Source organism: Elgaria multicarinata, chromosome 9 (assembly GCF_023053635.1).
Source record: "Elgaria multicarinata webbii isolate HBS135686 ecotype San Diego chromosome 9, rElgMul1.1.pri, whole genome shotgun sequence".
Lineage (NCBI taxonomy): Eukaryota > Metazoa > Chordata > Lepidosauria > Squamata > Anguidae > Elgaria > Elgaria multicarinata.
This window is the reverse complement of record NC_086179.1, coordinates 13771355-13788883: the sequence shown is the minus strand read 5'-3', so window position 1 is coordinate 13788883 and position 17529 is coordinate 13771355. Positions and strand designations below refer to the sequence as shown.

The 17529-nt window shown below is 42.5% G+C and overlaps 1 protein-coding gene across 6 annotated transcripts in view; it reads left to right on the top strand.

The window, feature by feature from the left end:
- The window catches only part of SOX5 (SRY-box transcription factor 5), a 606763-nt gene that overhangs the window by 76737 nt on the left and 512497 nt on the right, over window positions 1-17529 (top strand). For 5 of the 6 annotated variants that reach the window (XM_063134786.1, XM_063134785.1, XM_063134783.1 and 2 more), the window contains exon 1: window positions 9584-9741. The exons of the other annotated variant lie outside the window; for it this stretch is intronic. In XM_063134786.1, the coding sequence (XP_062990856.1) occupies window positions 9704-9741 (38 nt within the window). In that variant the 5' untranslated portion in view covers window positions 9584-9703. Of the gene's footprint in view, window positions 1-9583; window positions 9742-17529 lie in introns of those variants that run through there. 6 annotated transcript variants of the gene reach the window in all.

Below are 17529 nucleotides of genomic sequence, written 5' to 3'. Positions count from 1 at the left end.
CTTTTCTATACAACTGTTAAAGATACAGGAGCCCTGTCTTCCTTTCCATATGGTCACCCTATGCTTCTATTTTTACCAACAATACTGGATTTGGGGTTAACCCCCCCTTTTTTTCTGCCTTTAAAAGCAGGATTGTGGTCCTTTCCATGCTGAGAATAATTGTACCTATTGAATTTGGCTGGTGCAGATGGGTGAGAATTTCATTTCAGTTCATTTTTTATAAGAAATTAGCCGAATTTGCTAAGTTCTTCATATTAGGAGGAGAAAGCACTAGCGATTTCAAAATCATCATCACCATCATCATCATCATCATCATCATCCTCCAGTCTATGTATTTTTGTACACTTGCCCCTGAAATAATTAATACCTCAGTGATGCATTCCAGAGTCATATGCTAAAAGCACCCCGACATTTTTCTGACCTTTATTCCACCAAAGATTTTGAAAAGGAGAAAAAAATGGCATAATTTTTAAATGGCAAAATGTACATTTAAATTTCTTAGCAAAAGCGTTAACATTTTTTTTACATGCAAGACTCTCTTTCCCCCCCTTTTAACCTTGAGGTAGAGTGAAGAGTAGGGCAGGTTGTCTCTGGAGTGGAAGGTGTGTGCTTCAGTATTACACAGAAAAGAGAATTAAGGAATCTCAAAACGTCATCCTTTGGGAGCTACTCGTCTTCTTTGCTCTCTCGTGGGTTTTCCTAACAGGAACTTGTTGTAAACATGTCCTGACAGCTTTCAAGTTACAAGGCTTTACCAGTGTGGCAGAAGAGACTTCGAGAACAGGGCTTGGTGTCAGTGAAGGCCCACCCAATCTCGGCTCCAAGTCCTGCTCCACTAATCCCAAAGTTCAGCTATGGATTGTGCAAAAGGAGTGGTAGGCAACATAGTGCCCTCCTGAGGTTTTGGACTACAATCCCCACAATCCCTGACCATCAGCCATACCGGCTGGGGCTTATGGAAGTTGTCAGTCTGGGCTCCAGGCTTTGGAAGGCCTCAATGGGCCACCTGCCTCACCTTCTCACTTCCATTGTCACCAGCAGCTATTGCTCCACTTCCTCATCGTTGCTTTCTTGCCAGGCGGAGAGCCAGTGAGCATGATGGCAGTGGCATCTACCACACCTCCCTCTCGCGTGTCCCCACTGTCGCGTGGGGCATAGCAAGAGGCAGGGGAACAAGCAGGTTATAATGGTGAAGAGGGTTCCTGTCATGGTGCTGGGAGTCTGGTGGGCTCCCCCACACTCGGTCTCCCAACCCTGCTTGGCATGCCGCCATTCCTGCTTGCTGAGCCATGTGAGCCCCCAGCTCTTACGGACCTGACCATGAGCCCCCAGCAGACTCCACTCCCTTCAGCAAGTTAGCATTTTGCATAGAAATGGTGAGTAGTGTTTTTCCATGAATCAAATCTTATGCAAGTGGCAGCCATAACATAGCCATTTACCCAACATTTATGCCTGTAATGTTGCATGGATGGCTGCTTTATGGCCGGCGTAAGATTTGATTTAGAAATCTGGTAAGGTCTAGGGATCATGAGTGGGTCTGGGGAGGAGCAAGCAGGGGCTGCAGAGACAGGTCCGTCCATCACTACTGGGGTGTGGACCCCCGGCAGTGCCCAACCATGCCTCCCCTTGATTCCAGTTCTGGAAGCTGTAGTCCACAACCTCATTATTATTATTATTATTATTATTATTATTATTATTATTATTATTATTATTATTTATTAATTACATTTCTATAACGCCCAATAGCCGGAGCTCTCTGGGTTGTTCATAAGGTCAAGTTGTAATAATGGACTTGATACAGGAAGCCAGAATCCGGCTGGGCATCAGGAAAAACTTCCTGACTGTTAGAGTAGTACAACAATGGAACCAGTTACCTAGGGAGGTTGTGGGCTCTCCCACACTAGAGGCCTTCAAGAGGCAGCTGGACAACCATCTGCCAGGGATGCTTTGAGGTGGATTCCTGCATTGATCAGGGGGTTGGACTCAACGGCCTTATAGGCCCCTTCCAGCTCTACTATTCTATGATTCTATGTTGCCTACCTGTGCTGTAAAGCAAAACATGTACCACTTCCCCAGAGAGGGTCCATAGGGTGGTACCTACTGCTAGCCACCACGGATCTGGGATTAGGAGCCAGACCTTCCCATTTCAGAGCACAAAGATTTTTCCAAGATACTAATTCTTCTCTTTAAAGGCCTAAATAGTCTAGGAACAGATTACATCAAGGAGTGTCTTCTCCCTTCTAAACCCAGCCGCCCTTTACCATGTGCTTACATCAGCCTTGTCCCTGTTCCAACTGCCATGTCCATTTGATGATAGGCTGATGGCTACAAGAATGGAAGCTTTTTCTGTGTTGGCACCCAGCCATATGAACTTCTTTCCTTAGTCACATCTGCCAGGCCCCTTTGCTACTAGCATTTGGTTTGTGGTGAAAGCAGATGTGTTTTGAAATGGTTTGGGGTGCTGGCTAGGGATTTACTGATATTGTAAAATCTGTTCCACCTTCGATTCTCAGGTACCTTGTGTTCTGTTGTCCGATGATTGAGGGAACTGGATTTCTTCCCAATTTTTGAATTTGTGCAAATTTGCATTTGTGCAAATTCACACTTGAGGAAATGTGCAAATCCCCCCAATGCACAAATCCCCCTCCCAAATTTGCATTTTCATACTTTAGCTAGGGTGACCATATGACCGGATGGCAAATCCGGGAGGGGGAGGGGAAATCCAGATTCCCCCCCCCCAAGAACAGCTCTAATGGGAATTAACAAAAATGCTTATAACTCCGTCATTTTTTAAGATAAAGACATGAAACTTGGCACAATGGTAGCTCTTAGGAAGGGCTTTAGTCATACCAAATTTGAAATAGATTTGTTCATCCATTGATTTTTTAGGATTTTTTTTAAAATTGAGGTTTTAAAATTATTATTTTTAAAATCGTCATTTTTAAAGTTAATGAGATGAAACTTTGTACCATGATAGGAATTAGGTAGAGCTTTAGCCACAACAAATTTGAAACAGATCTGTTCATTCATTGATTTTTTAGGAATTTTTTTTAAATTGAGGTTTTAAAATTATTATTTTTAAAATCATCATTTTTAAAGATAAAGAGATGAAACTTTGTACCATGATAGGATTTAGGTAGAGCTTTAGCCACACCAAATTTGAAACAGATCTGTTCATCCATTGATTTTTTAGGAATTTTTTTAAAAAATGAGGTTTTAAAATTATTATTTTTTAAGCTATCATTTTTAAAGATAAAGAGCTGAAAGTTGGCACCATGAAAGCTTTTAGGTAGAGCTTTAGCTGTACCAAATTTGAAACAGATCTAGGGGCAGTAGCAAACCCTGTTAACAACAACAGCAGCTTGCAATGAGTGAAGATACAGTCAGAAGATGTTTGAGGGAAGGGGAGAATGTAACACACAGAGTATAGCAAAAGCTTCAAAGTACAGCAAAACCTACAAAAGTAGGAGTGAGTGAAGTTAATTTCAGATACATTGAATCTCTCATTTGTTCTTTATTTCAGTGATTTTAACATTAAGATGTTATGTAGAACAGATTTGTCTTAAATGTGTGCTGCAAAATCAGACATGTGACCAAGTCTATGTTCAGGTGGGCACGCCCCCTTGGTACTGAACACGCCCCCATGGGGGTGACCATGTTGTCCTCCTTTTTGGTTTCCAAAATATGGTCACCCTACTTTAGCCTACAGGGGAAATGGACAATTTTGTCCATATTTAAAATGTATTTTTCTATGATTTAATATGTGTAAAATTCTGGAACGATAAACAAACCATCCACAAGTCTGTGGATTCCTTGCAACTCAGGAAAAGCCGGTCCACTTTTATGAATACATTTTTATGAATTCATTTCTGTGAATCCCACCCGGAATCCACGGAACAGATCCATAGAATCCCAAACTCACTTGATTTTGCTGCTGATGTCTCTGACACCCTAGAGCTGAGAATTTAAAAGCTGCTGACTTTAAACATTTCTGTTGATTTTGATGATTCATGGTTTAATAGGACTGTTAGTAGTCATAGGGTTACCATTATGTCATGTGCTTACTCTAAGGGTGGAACTGCATGATCCTCCCCACCCCTAACCCCAGGGTTCTTTTTATCAGGTGGCTTCAGTTTGAAGGAGAGGAGAACAGAAGGTGCTGCTTAACCCTTTTCTTCCCAAACAATTGCCTGCTCAATGCCCCCCTTCCCCTGCAACTCCAGCTGATATTTTCCCTAGTGCAGGGTCCCCAATCTATCTCTTTGATGCCAGAGAACACCGATAGAAGGAAGATCTAGGCTCTCTGTAGGGTTCTCCTGTTTTATGTGTGAGGTGACAGAGGCTTGACCGCAGAAACCTTTCCAATGTGTATATGCCCCCTGCTGGACAGGTGGGTGAGCCACACCATTATGACCAAGTAGGGATGGCCTTTGCAGGGAAATCTGTACCTTCTGGGACCCTCCAGATTCCTCCGTTGCTCCTGGCTCAGTTTGCATTTGTTAACTGATCTTGGCTTTTCTCCAAGATCCAGGAACTTCCCCAGAGTTTTTTTCTTCCCCTTCTTAAGTCATCATTTATGCAAATTGTGGCCCTAATTTGCTTAATTCGTGGAAGTTGCAGCTGTAACATGCTTAATTTTGCACAAATTGCTCCTGCAGTTCATTCGAATTAAGCATATTACAGATGCAGTTTGCGCAAACTAAAGAAATTACAACTGAGATTTGCATAAATTCTGTAAATTGCAGCTGCAATTTAGGTAAGTGGCTATTTATGAAAAAGAAACACCCAAAATCTGTAAGCTGGCCCAATGCAATACAGTTCAAATTGGGCCAGCACTCAGGTAAGCGAGCCAGAATCCAGGTAGGCGAGCTGCTAAAAGTGCAGCAAACTTTACCTCTCCCCGGATGGATTTTTCCGACATCCCTATGATCAAGTTAAGCCCCCTCTTTGGGCTTAAAATGAACATTTGTAGGAGGAAACAGGGCCATGTCAGGTCAACAGAAGGGTGGGAGCTTCAGACCTTCCTGAGTTGAGCAAAGGGAACTTCGAGGCATGTTCAACTGAATGCACTTAGACCCCTCCATTTGATTATGAACCCTGCATTTTCATTGTTGTATACGTTTTAATTTTGTAAAGCCGCCTTGAGTCCCAGTATTGGGAAAAAGGCAGGATACAATTAAATACCATCCTCCTCCTCCTCCTCCTCCTCCTCCTCCTCCTCCTCCTCCTCCTCCTTCTAAGGAAGTGTTGGTGGTGGGCCAGCACAGACATGAAGACATTGAGTGCATGGTCACCATGCTGACCCTTGTGGCCCTACCATGATGATGTCTTCATGCACTTGGCTGGATGTCTGTATAGGGTTTTTACAAAACATGGGGTCTGTAAATGCCAGTTCATCCATTGGTCATGCTTGGTTTCTAAGGGAACTGATGCTCCTATCTCTACAGCAGAGGTGTTGAATCTTTTTCAGCCCAAGGGCCAAATTCTTTCTCAGGAAAGCTCCCGGGGGCTACATTCCAGTCAAAAGGGGTGGGTACAAAATAACAGAAATTGTTCAAATTGTGACTGAAATTTGCGCAAATCTCTACTTGTGCGATTTTTTAAAAAAATGGGGGGGAAAAATCTCTGAACTGGCTCAACCCAATACAGATTGAGTTGGGCTCCATAGTGGAAAATGGACCAAAGTCCAGGTGGGAGGTGAAAGCAAATTCTTGGGTGAGAATAAAGAGGAGAGTGAAAATCAAGAGGGTGTGATGATGCATGTACATGCAGAGAGCTTCGGCTATTGAGCGCAACAGAAATAAAACAATAAATAATTAATAAAACAATTGAACATCTCAGCGGCACTGGCTTACATCTGTTTTAATTTTGGAGGGCAAATTCCATTCCAGCTCTGGAATAGCATTCAGCCTTCCCCAACCTGGGGATGTCCAGATATGTCGTCCTGCAACTCCCATTGGGAACTATGCTGCAATGTTTTGTTTTTGTTGCTAAATAAACCCACCTAGTAGGTTTGGATAATGGAGATCTCTCCTTCTGTCCAACCTGGTTGTGAATGTTTGTGACCCATGTGGTGAAACACTTTAGGGAGCTGTGTGCAGTGGGGCAACATACAGTCTGATATTGCCTTGGGCCCTTAGGAGATCCCATGTTCATTACACTATTGGGTGGATTGTCTACAGGTGGGGGTGGGGGTCCCTAGCAAGAGCCATTACCTGATTATCTTCATAGACTGCTGGGGGCCTTACTAGATGGGGCTTTAGCCCGGTGCGAGCCCCGGGCTCACCCCTGTACATCCAGATGACGTACAGGGTATCCCCGGGCTCAGGCAGGGGTGAACCCTCCCTGGGCCTGGGGTAACCGGCACCGCTTCAGGCCCAGTTTTTCCTGTGGTCTCAGTTGTAGCCAGGTCTGCTGCTTTTCTCAGATACTGGATTTACTCCCGAGTAGCCGGGAAATGCGGCGGATGGGCTGCGCGCTGCGGGCATCAGGGCTACGCTGGGGACATGGTGGGAATCGCGGGTGGGTGGCGGGTGGGGGATTGGACATTGTGGGCAGGGGAAGGACAACAGGGCTAGGGGGCGAGATCGCGGATGGGGGGTAAGGAGAATTTTTTTAAAAAAACAAAAACACACCACTTACTGTTCCTGTCTCCTGCGCTGCTGCTGCCGCTTTAAAAATAAAACAAAATGGCAGCCACAACAGCTCTCCTCCAGAGCTCGTCAAGGCTCACATGTGAATAAGGGCGAGATCTCGCGTTATTCATAACGCGAGTTCTCCTGTCCTCTCCACCGGTTTTCTTGACCAGGTCTAGCAAGGCCCTGTGAGTGGCTATGGAGGCATGAGGATGTGTTGGGCACATATTACCATCCACCATTTCTGCCCACTTGCATTGGCTGTCAGGTATTGTGGTCCTGCGGTGTGTAAGACATTATGGGTTATAACCAACATTTTTATGAACCCAATTCAAGGTGCTGGTTTTAACCTATAAAGCCTTTTATTCCTCAGGACTGCAATACCTGGAAGAGCACCTCTCCCAATGATGAACATCTGGGACCTTCCTAGTGCCACCTCCAAGGGAGGCTCAGAAGATGGCAACAAGGGAGAGGGCTTTTTCTGTGGTCCCCCCCCCGATTATGGAATGATCTCCCCACTGAGGCCCAAATGGCACCAACACTGACCCTGTTCAAATGATATGCTCAGCCACAGTGGTTATACACTTTGAGCTAAACGTTATGTCTTAGTGTTTTGTGTGAACCATTTCTAACCATGGTGGCTACATAACCACGGTTTAAATGCGCTCACTAACTATTTGCTGCAAAAGCATTAAAGGCCTAACCATGGCTTACCGTGTTGTCTGAACAGGCCCATTGTCGTCTTTTCGGTGCCAGGTTAAGACTTCTACTCTCAGGCATTTAATGGCATTTGATGGGGCATTCATCCCAGCTGTCTTAACATTTCTAGTTTTCTAATGATATAGTTTTAGCTGTTGAAATTGTTTTTAAATTTTGTCTATTGAAATTTTTGCGCTGTATTTTATTTTGTGAATTGTTGCGAATCACCCAGAGGGCTTCAGCTATTGGACAATATGGAAATGATATCAACAACAACCAGAACTACCATGTTGTATTAAGCTTTATGAAAAGAGATCCACAGGCCGGTGGAAAGAGAGGCCAAGGCAGAAAATGTAGGAGTCCCCTACAACCTGAATGATGGAGGTTGTACATGCATGTGACGGTGTGGCTGGCTGAGTGAGGATTTCAACACCCCATTCCCCCCCAAAACACCCCTTTGTCTGGCTTCCTGTTCCATGAAGTCCCTTTATTTTGACTGAGTTTGGAACTCAGGAAACTTTTTAAGGGATCTGGGGAGGGGGGGCATTAAGGATTATTCCCACCCCCCATTTGTGGCAATGATGGTGGTGTTGCCAGGCTGCTTCATAGCACTTTGTGGGCAACACAGTGAAACCGACAGAGTGAGTGACAAGTTGTTTACAGGTTTCCTTGAAGGGGCCTCTGGTATATTTCAATCTGTCAAAGTTGCTTTTCTTTCCTCAGAACAATGCTTGATTGTTGTGTAGGGTATTTTTTTTCTCTTCCCCCTGCACTGAGTGAGAGTCTTTTTTCTTTCTTCTTTTTTTAAAAAAAAACGAAGACAAGGTGGGGAGGGGGGGAAATAATACACATATGCGAAAATGTGAAATGCAAGTACATATACACATAGCTGTTTATTGGAATTCAGTTGCCTTTTGGAAAATTATTCTTAGGTGTTCCATTTTTCTGCCCCTTTCTAACTCCTCTGAATGAGTTCCTAAGTGCATACAGTTTTAACTTAGCAACCCTTGTTTAAGTTCCTCCTGGCCACTGATTCTCCCCATTCTCCTCCCCCTTCTTCTAAAGAAAGGGTGAAGTGATGGGTGTGTACAGCCTGTGTGTTAAATAACAGTAGTTAACAACATCTTGTAAGGATGGCTATAAGCCCACACCTGTGCATTCTCTCCCTGCCTGCACTAATAGGCATACAGACCTTCAAATATTGAAGCGTGTTACATATGATATATACACACCATTCCAGTGCTGCTTGCCTCCGTCCCAAATCATATTAATGAAAGCCAGGAGTTCTGGCTAGTAGAATTTGCTAATAATGCTAATACTAATAATACAACTTTAAAGAAATGATTATGTTGTGCAGGTATGAGTTCATGCAAACTCTTTTTTGATATACATGCAAACACGAAAAACAAACACATACATGAACACTGTCTTTGCCACAAGTATTTCCCCTCCTTAAAAATAAATTGGAACCGGGGTGTGTGTGTGTGACCTTGATTGGCAGAATTAGATTGGCATATTTAAATAATGTGTGGGTGAGTGATATGTGTCTGTACAGTGATCTAGAAGAAACAAAATAAATTTATACATTTGGCCAGAAAAATGTTAGGAAAAGGGGAGAGGTTGTTCCCAGGCAGGAAAACCAGCCAGGATTTATTTATTTATTTATTTATTTTTAAGAGAGGGGGAAATAGATGTAACACGTGTATTCTGTTTATTCTGCATTTGTGTTGTAATATATCTGAGAAACAAATGTACAGTTTCAGCCACTGGTTTCTCCCCTCCTTGTCCTGAGCACATTTGGGGAAGTGAGGCTGGGTTTTGTATATCAGCTATATCTTCGGGATTTGGGCAGGGGTCTGAAAACTGCTTCCCACCACCCTGGGTGAGCCTTCGGAATGATCTTGAGATGGTGTGCGCGTCTCACAGTTGTGGTGGTGCTGATGATGGCGATGAAGACTTGCGGCGGGGGGGGGGGGGGGGCGAGAGAGCGGACGATGAAAGGAGCTGAGTTTGCAAGGGTTTGTTTGGGGTGGGGGCGTGTGACGAGGCGGGGGACCGTGGAGGCAAGGCGGACGCGAGCCCCGAGGTTGGCTGCCGCTGCTTGGCAGACCACAGCCATGTGGCGCAGCTATGGGGGGAGCTAGCTAAACACGGTTTACTCCAGCTAAAGTGTGCTGCCCCTTTAAGAGACTGGTCAAGGAGTCCTAGCTCAGAGAGGGAGGGAGAGAGAGAGAGAGTGGGGAGAGAGAGAGAGGGAGCTAGAGAGAAAATCAATCGGTTTAGGAGGTTTGGATTCACTTGACAGGTTCAGTTGGAGGCGATCATAGGTGGCTACTGTGACAAAGGGAAAAATTGTGCTTTTTTCCAGCATGCTAACTGACCCTGATTTACCTCCGGAGTTTGAAAGGTGAGTCTAGGCGATTGGAGTAGATGCCTGCATGCTCGGGTGTGTGCGTGTGTTCTTAAATTTTACGCGGATGATTTATGATGATGATGATGATTTTTAAATCTTGCCATGGCTACGCTGGGTTTAGAAAGTGCAACTTTCCCTTCTGCGCGCGGCTATATTCCTGTGTATATTATATACCTAGAAAAGAACCGCCGTAGTAGTAAAGAGACACTTTCTCTCCCAGCATGCAATAATGTCAGATTACTACTGATCGGTGTTTGCTGTTTGTTATTTTGCTTCCTCCGCACCGCCCCCCCCCCCCCGCGCTCTTCCTTTCCCATCCCCTAAACTAGATTGAAAGGGATCACCCAAAAGTCCTGTAACCTACTTCGACGGAGATGCCTTTTGGATTTTGTTAGAGATTTGAATGAACATCAACGTGACTGTATCTCTCTCTCTCTCTTTTCCACCCCCCCCAAAAAAAACCCCACAATCTCTTTCTGTTCCCCGTTCATTTCTCTCTCTCTCTCTCTCTCCCCCCCCCCCCTCTCTCCCGGCTTCTTCTCTGAATTAAGCTGCTACATAATGAGAAGCAACAATGCCTTAGACAGATTTTGTCTTGGGTATTTATTTATTTTTCTCCCCCCCCCTCCCTCTCTCTCCTTCTCCTCTTTTAAAACGAGCGTTTCTCGCCTTATGAAGGGAAGCGCTTCCTGGAATGAATGAGGGAGCAGGCGAAGCGATGCCTGTAAACTTCCAATGTGATCCTTCCTTCCACAAAAAAAAGTTTCTAGGAAGCACATGACACCCCCATGTTTTTCCTTGATCTAACAGGAGTAATTAATCTGGGAGCAAGTTAACATCAGTCCTTGAGCAGGCAAAATAATAATAATATTAATAATAATAACAACAAGAGCAATAATTATTATTATTATAATAGCAACAACAATAAAGCAGAAGGGGAGATAAAGTAGACTTAGGAAGAAAAAGTGAAACTCTTCGTTCTGAATTTATCAGAGCTGCCTTCTTTGACCGTGTGTCCAAAACTGGTATTTTGATTTACGACTTATTTGGTTTATCGTCTTCTTCCCCACCAGCCTACCCTTGCCAAAGTTTATCTCTTACCAAGGTCTGGGCTTCTGCCCTCCTCTAGGGACTGTTTATTTCATATAAATCTTGACTTTTTCTAAATATGCTTAAAGCCTTCTCTCAACCACTTGTGCCCAGTTTCCTTTTGAGAGCCAGGATCCACCCCTCACCAGCTGCATATTTTCCCCTTTTCTGCATTTTTAAACTTGCAAATAGCCCTTCTATGGCTGCAATGAGGAAGTCAAACTTTGCATTTTGTAAGTGGGTCTTTATTTTAAAAAGAAAGAAAGAAGAAGGCTTTGAAATGTCCAAGATGCATGTTTCTTAGCTTCCCCTCCCCAAGTTTCATGAAAGCTACCTTCTGCATAAACATTTGGTTGCATCTGACTATGTAATGCAAGCTAGGTGATAGACCAGCTGGTAAAAAATATGCTAAGTCAAGCTGTTCAGTGATCACAATGCTGAATTTGATAGTAAAAAGCATGGGGGGGGGGGATATCCATCAAACATCTTAAGAAGGCAGAAGAGTTACAGGAATACAGTGAAAGAATGCACAGATGAATAGACAACAAAATATCTAGGCACGTGTGTTTCTATAAACATATGTATGTGTGAGTGTGTGTGTGTATCTTGATAGTTATATAGCTGTATTAATGTAAGGCAATTGCAACCAGCAAGAGTGGGGGTTTGTTTTTTTAAACCCCAAAACAAAACTCTTGCTGTATTTTGTAACTCTACCTTGACAGAAAACACCTTGTACTCGAGATTCTGAACTCCTTCCAAGGTTTTATTTGATCCAATTAATTTCTCTCCTTTGTTTAAAATCACTGACATTTCCCCCCGTCCATAATACTGTGATACGAACGTACCTGGAAGAACTTAACAGTTTATCTTTGTACACCCTAAGTTAACTTGGCAATTGCTAGTTTCTTTTCAAAGAAACATCCAGAGGCTTCAAAGTATACTGTTTGACCATGCCGAAGAGCATACATACAAATGGATAATTAAGCGCACTTGTGTGTGTGTGTGTGTGTGTTTTAAAACTTTTCCTATGAGTTGCATAGATGCGGAAGACAAGAGTGTAAACGGCACTTTCTATCTTAGCACTGAACCCCTTGTGCAGTTTTTAAAGAACAAGGTTTCATTTTCATTTTGAAACAAACGTTTTGAGCTGATAAGCTAGATTGCCCTCTTTTTATATTTGTCTGATGCGGTGTGTGTTCTGAATTTTACGATTATTATGTATATTTAAAGAAGAAAAGGGTCTGGTTAAACATTCCATATGTTACTGGCTTTTACAGACATGTGGTTATCAAGGTATATAGATAGAAATGATTAAATGAAAAAGAAGAAGAAGAAACCTTGTCGTCTAATTCTTTTTATTTACCATTTTCCATCTGTGGTTTTAGTTGGTAATACAAACCAATATCTCTGTTAATCATTACCATTTGTTTACATTCTCTGTGTTTGACTGTAGTTACACACACACACGGAAAACTGTACAGGTTGTGGATTTTATTTACACCAGAACATGTACGATTCACATGGAAATCCATATTGCATAGATAGGTAGATGCTGCTGCAATCTTTCCCCTACGCAAGCCTAATCTTTTTGTGTGCATTTTGCTGAAATTACAGGGCTACCACCTGTCAGACCCAAATTGCACTGTTGCTAGTGTGTAGAAGGCCCATTTTATAGAGAGTGCGCAGCGGACTACAAGGAGTCATAGAATTATATTCTAGGGAATTTTAGTGGTGGTTCAGTTCTCAGTCACCAAGTTCTTTACATGTATTTTTTTTTTATTTGCAGGAAGAGATATGTCTCATTGCTTTTTTCTATCACTTTGATTTATTCTAAAACTTTCAGAACTTCACCTTAACTTTATGGGGAAGCGAATGGCTTGCATAGAAATGGAACTGATTCTGCCTGCCTGCTTTTGTTTTGGTGTCTGTCTGTGCCCATTTCCTCTCCCACCCCTCGCTTTTAACTTTGGTAATACAGAAGCCTGGAAAACTGTCCACAGCATCCGGTGGAAAAGCAGGAATGAATCAGTAGCAGTATTAACATCTGTGAGACTCTGTGAATTAGCATGTACAGTTTGTTGATTTCAACTCAGGACAGGTTCAGCATGTCTAGAGGAGTTATTAATTTCTTTTTTGGTTGTTTTTAAATCAAGGTGGGCTCTATCAAATAATAGAAAGAAGCTCCAGACAGCTCCAATTTTAGGTGCCAGGCTTTGAAATTAAAAGATTCCGAAAGATTGTAGCTAGCTTCCCATTTCTCCGGAATTATTATGGTATGGTTCGGTGAGGTACTTAAAATGGTCAGATTTCATGCTAGGATGCTCATTTTTAAAACAACAAAAACAACAACAGAAAAAAAGATTTAGATTAGAATTCTAAACACACTTACAATGGAGTCAGGGTTATTGAATATAGTGGGACTTACTTCTGAGTAAATTTGCATAGGATTGTGCTTTTAATTTTTTTCTCCCCCCCCCCAAACAGAGATATGGCCTATACTCATCAGGTATGGAAAGCAAATCAGAATGAAGTTTTGTCTTTTGCACACATTTGATGGGAGGTACCTGTAACTCCAGCATTACAAACTTTGCTGTGAAATTTACAAGAACAATTAAGATCTCAGAAAAGCCTGATGTGATCTTTGAATATCTCCATAAAATCTTATAAATGAAAAATAGATCAATGGGCTGCTTCACAATGTTCCTGGTGTGGGGGGTATTTTTAAATCTGTAGTAACTAGACCAGATTGATACTTTCCCCCTCTCTGCTGACCCACAGAATAGATGCTGTAGGTATCAGAAGGCAGAGCTGTGTACATGAATTCATATGGCATCAAGGTAGAGGGTGGATTGTTCTCTTAGTAAAAACAACAACAACAACACACACACACAGATGAGCGAGGAAAGAAAGAGGTGCTTCATGTGAAACAAAGTTAATATTTGATTCACTTTCTCTAAAAAAATATATGGGGAATATTCAAACAACAATAGACAAGGAAGGTGGTGACAATTATATTGTGAATTGTACTGCTCTTGCAATCTCTGCCTTCTACTGCATTTATTTGGGGGGCTTTTTAAAAGCCACTAGATGATAAGATCATTCTCTTATATTGCAATTTTGTGCTACCTAAAGTTTCTCAGGAAAGAAAGAGAGAATCTCAGTTCTCTCCCCCCCACCCCATTCCACCCTGCTTACCTTGTGAACGTGGAAAAAATGACCCCCTTCCATCAGTGAGACAGGTCAGAGTGTTTGCTTCAATGGTCTTCTAAAGGAAATGGACTCTAGCAGCTGAGCTAGCCTCAACCTGGTGCCCTCCAGATGTGTTGGACTATAACTCCCATCATCCCCAGCCAGCTCAGACATTGACCTTACTGGCTGGGGATACTGGCAGTTGTAGTCTGTCACATCTGGAGTCCATCACATCTGGCTGTACTGTAGGTATGTTCTTAAAAAGCTCAAATATGAAATGGTACTGACACTCGGTGTGATTTAATCTCCATGCTGTCGCCTCTCCTGTATTCTAGACCGGAGCATTGCTTTGTATCCATGACCTGGGGAATCACTACAAACATCAATTTGGGCCAAACAAAATTCAGCTTGCTGACGTCTCTCTGCGCTTAGGCAGAAGGATTAATGAGTTTTCAGTGTGTTTGTTTGGCACTATTTTGGAAGTGATTTAGCACACTTGGTTTTTAGGATCTCTAGGAAACGTGTTGGCTACAAGTTGTGTGGCAGGGGTTTTTTGTTTTGTTTTTAGCTTCGCCGCCTGTGCAGATTTGAAGGAAGACTTCAATAAATTTGTCTGTTGCAAAGCAGGGCTGAAAAACGGCTCTGCAAGGGAGAGGAGGAGTCATTCATCCCATGGCAGTAGCCTTGTGGCGCTTGCACAAAATGTGGAATTTAACACGACCAGATTCCGGGTGGCTTGCTTGTCACTGGAACTCAAGGGGTTAATTTGAGAGTGACAGGGAGAGGGGTAGGTAGGGGGCCTGTGCTCTCCCCGCATCAAGCCATGCGACTTTAAAACGTTTGCTGGTGAGTACGGCGGGTGCGCTTGCTACCTTGAAAAGCTGAGAGGTTGTTTCCTTCTTTCGCCCTGTTGTCCAGAGACATTAAGCATAATGAATGCATGAGGTATTTACAGCTTCTTGGGGAGCTTTTAACTAGCAGCCATATCTGTGTCAGAGCCTTATTAAAAATGTGACAACCTGTCTCGTTGTTTTAGCCATGGTGCTTTTTGATAGGGATTGAATAAGTTTCTCTTGGCTCCCTGGGAAATCTATATTTTGCTTTTGATCAGGCTGCATTTATTTAGCTGGGAAATGTGCATGTACCAACAGATGAAAAAAAGTAAATCCTTGATGGGAAAATATCAGTTTGGGCGATTTTCACATTACTTATTTTGAATCATTGAAAGCCCCACACCCTTTTATGAAGTTGATATTTTCTTGTCCCACCCTGCTCCCCCTCGATCATAATTATAAAGCTCCGAAGGAACCTCTTCCCCAAAATACAGGTTATGCTGACGTCCTGTACCTTTTGATGACATTATGATTGTAGCAGAACGTTGCCAATAGTTCTACTGCATTGACACTCGTGCGAAGGGTTTCCTTTTAAAAAGTTGAATCTGTATATAAAATCGATTTGATCAAGTCTGTTCGGAACAAGCCTACATTTCCGATATTCAGATTGAGGATAAACGGACATGCGTTTAAAAACACGTTCTTGCAAAGGTAAATAAAATCAGCTTGGATCAATTAGTATATAGAGGAACTTGGTTAAACTCCTCCCCACCCCCTTTCTCTGAAACTGTGCTCTTTAATTAACATGGTCTAAATTAGCTCCTTTTCGAATACTCTGGATTAAGTGGGTTGAGGACCAAGCTGTACCAAATAATACAACAAGCTGCAAATTTTTGTGTGAATTCTTGCTAGATATTTAAAAAAGAAGAGGAAATGATTGCTGTTGAATGTCGGTGCGTCTGAGTGATTTGAGTGAGACGTTGGCTTCTTACAAAGCCTTAAGATCAGTTCAGAGTTTAGTTCATTTTTAGGCCAATTTTTATCTTTTCCTCTGCTGACTCTGCCTGTTGCAAACCCTGTTTCGTCTGACTTGCTTCTCCACTGGAGAGCAGGCAATGCTTAATCAAATGCAACCACTAGGGGGTTATTTGAGAGCAGTGTAGACAGTAACTTCCATTCCGGCAAATAACCGTCTCACCCCAGCAATATTCTGTTCCAAACCTTTGCCAGGTTGGGCAGCCCTTGCTGCTTGTGTCCAAAACGGCACATTCTTGTTGCACCATAAATTTGTTCACAGAGGAATAGATGAGAGAGAAAGAGGCTGATTTTTTTAATTATTTAAAAAAAAGATTTTCAATACTGAGGTTTTTTTTTGCAAAGGCCAGGCTAAATTTAAAAGTCCATAAAGTCGGTGGGTGGGTAAATCATGACATTAACATGGGGGCAATTACATGGAAGTGTGCTTCTTTGGGGCCAGTGGATTAACACGTAACGAAATGAACGAAACTCCGACTGCCAGAAGCATCAAAGCTTAATCTATTGGGATTTGGTTGCAAAACTTGTTGACAGTTTTTTGTCTCTTTGTTTGTTATTTGAGTGTGCTTGACCTTTCTCGCTACCATGTCCTTTGGCTTCCATACTTGTCAGCTAATTTGTAGGGGCGGGTGGGTATAATAATTGCAAAAGTCCAAAGAATGGTGCAAGTACATTGCATTAGCAACGGCTAGTAATTTTACACCTTGGAAATCAGCATTGCACCTGCTCGAGAGAGAGAGAGAGAGAGATTATTGGCTTCCCGTCTGATAGATATGTGTAACTGTGATGGTGTGCTGACAGAGCGATCGCAGCAGCTTCTACCGGGAAAAGTGGAGCAAGTCCATCCTGCGATTCCATCAGTCTCAATCCCGTGATTTATTTAGTTACGCGAGGTAATTATAAGTCATTTCTAGGGTTAAGCCCTCACATCGCTAGGTTCACGAAATGAATGAAAGCATAGAACGTTATATTTTTAATTGTTGTCAGAATTCGTTTTCATTCATTATTGCATGCCAAAGGTCAACTCTAAAGCGTCACAAAGAAGTCTATAAAACATTTGTGATACCCAATATGAAGGGCACACACTCCAGCTGAAATGAATACTTTTAAGTCCAGTTGATTTCAGTGTGAGAGTTAATCACATACTTAATCCCTCCCCCCCCCCCCCCCCCCCGACACACACACACCTGAAATTGCTGGGTCATTAACTTTGGTTGGTTAGTTCCCTGTGTTATAATAAATTAGAAATCACCTTAATAAACTCAGTTTAAGCTACATTCAAACTGATTATGAAACCTTGTTGGTTTGGTTTTCTCTTGGGAGGAATAGTTTAGTAAAGGTCCTAATTGCTCTGGGAGATAGTTTGCTAAAGGTGTCCACTAACCTTTCACATCCTGGCATCCGAAATACAAATATCAGCTTTATTTCATCCTAGATTTTTCCCCCCTCCAAAAGCCATTCTTCTTTAATTGAAATGTTTTGTGTCTGGCAAACTCTGACTTTGCTGATACAATTATATTAAATAATTCACCTGGTGAATTATTTAAGGGACTAGGTGTGTTTTATTTAAGGAACTCAGTCTTTCACATAATTTAAGAGGGAGATCAAAGGATTGAACCCAAGGCTTCCTCAATTA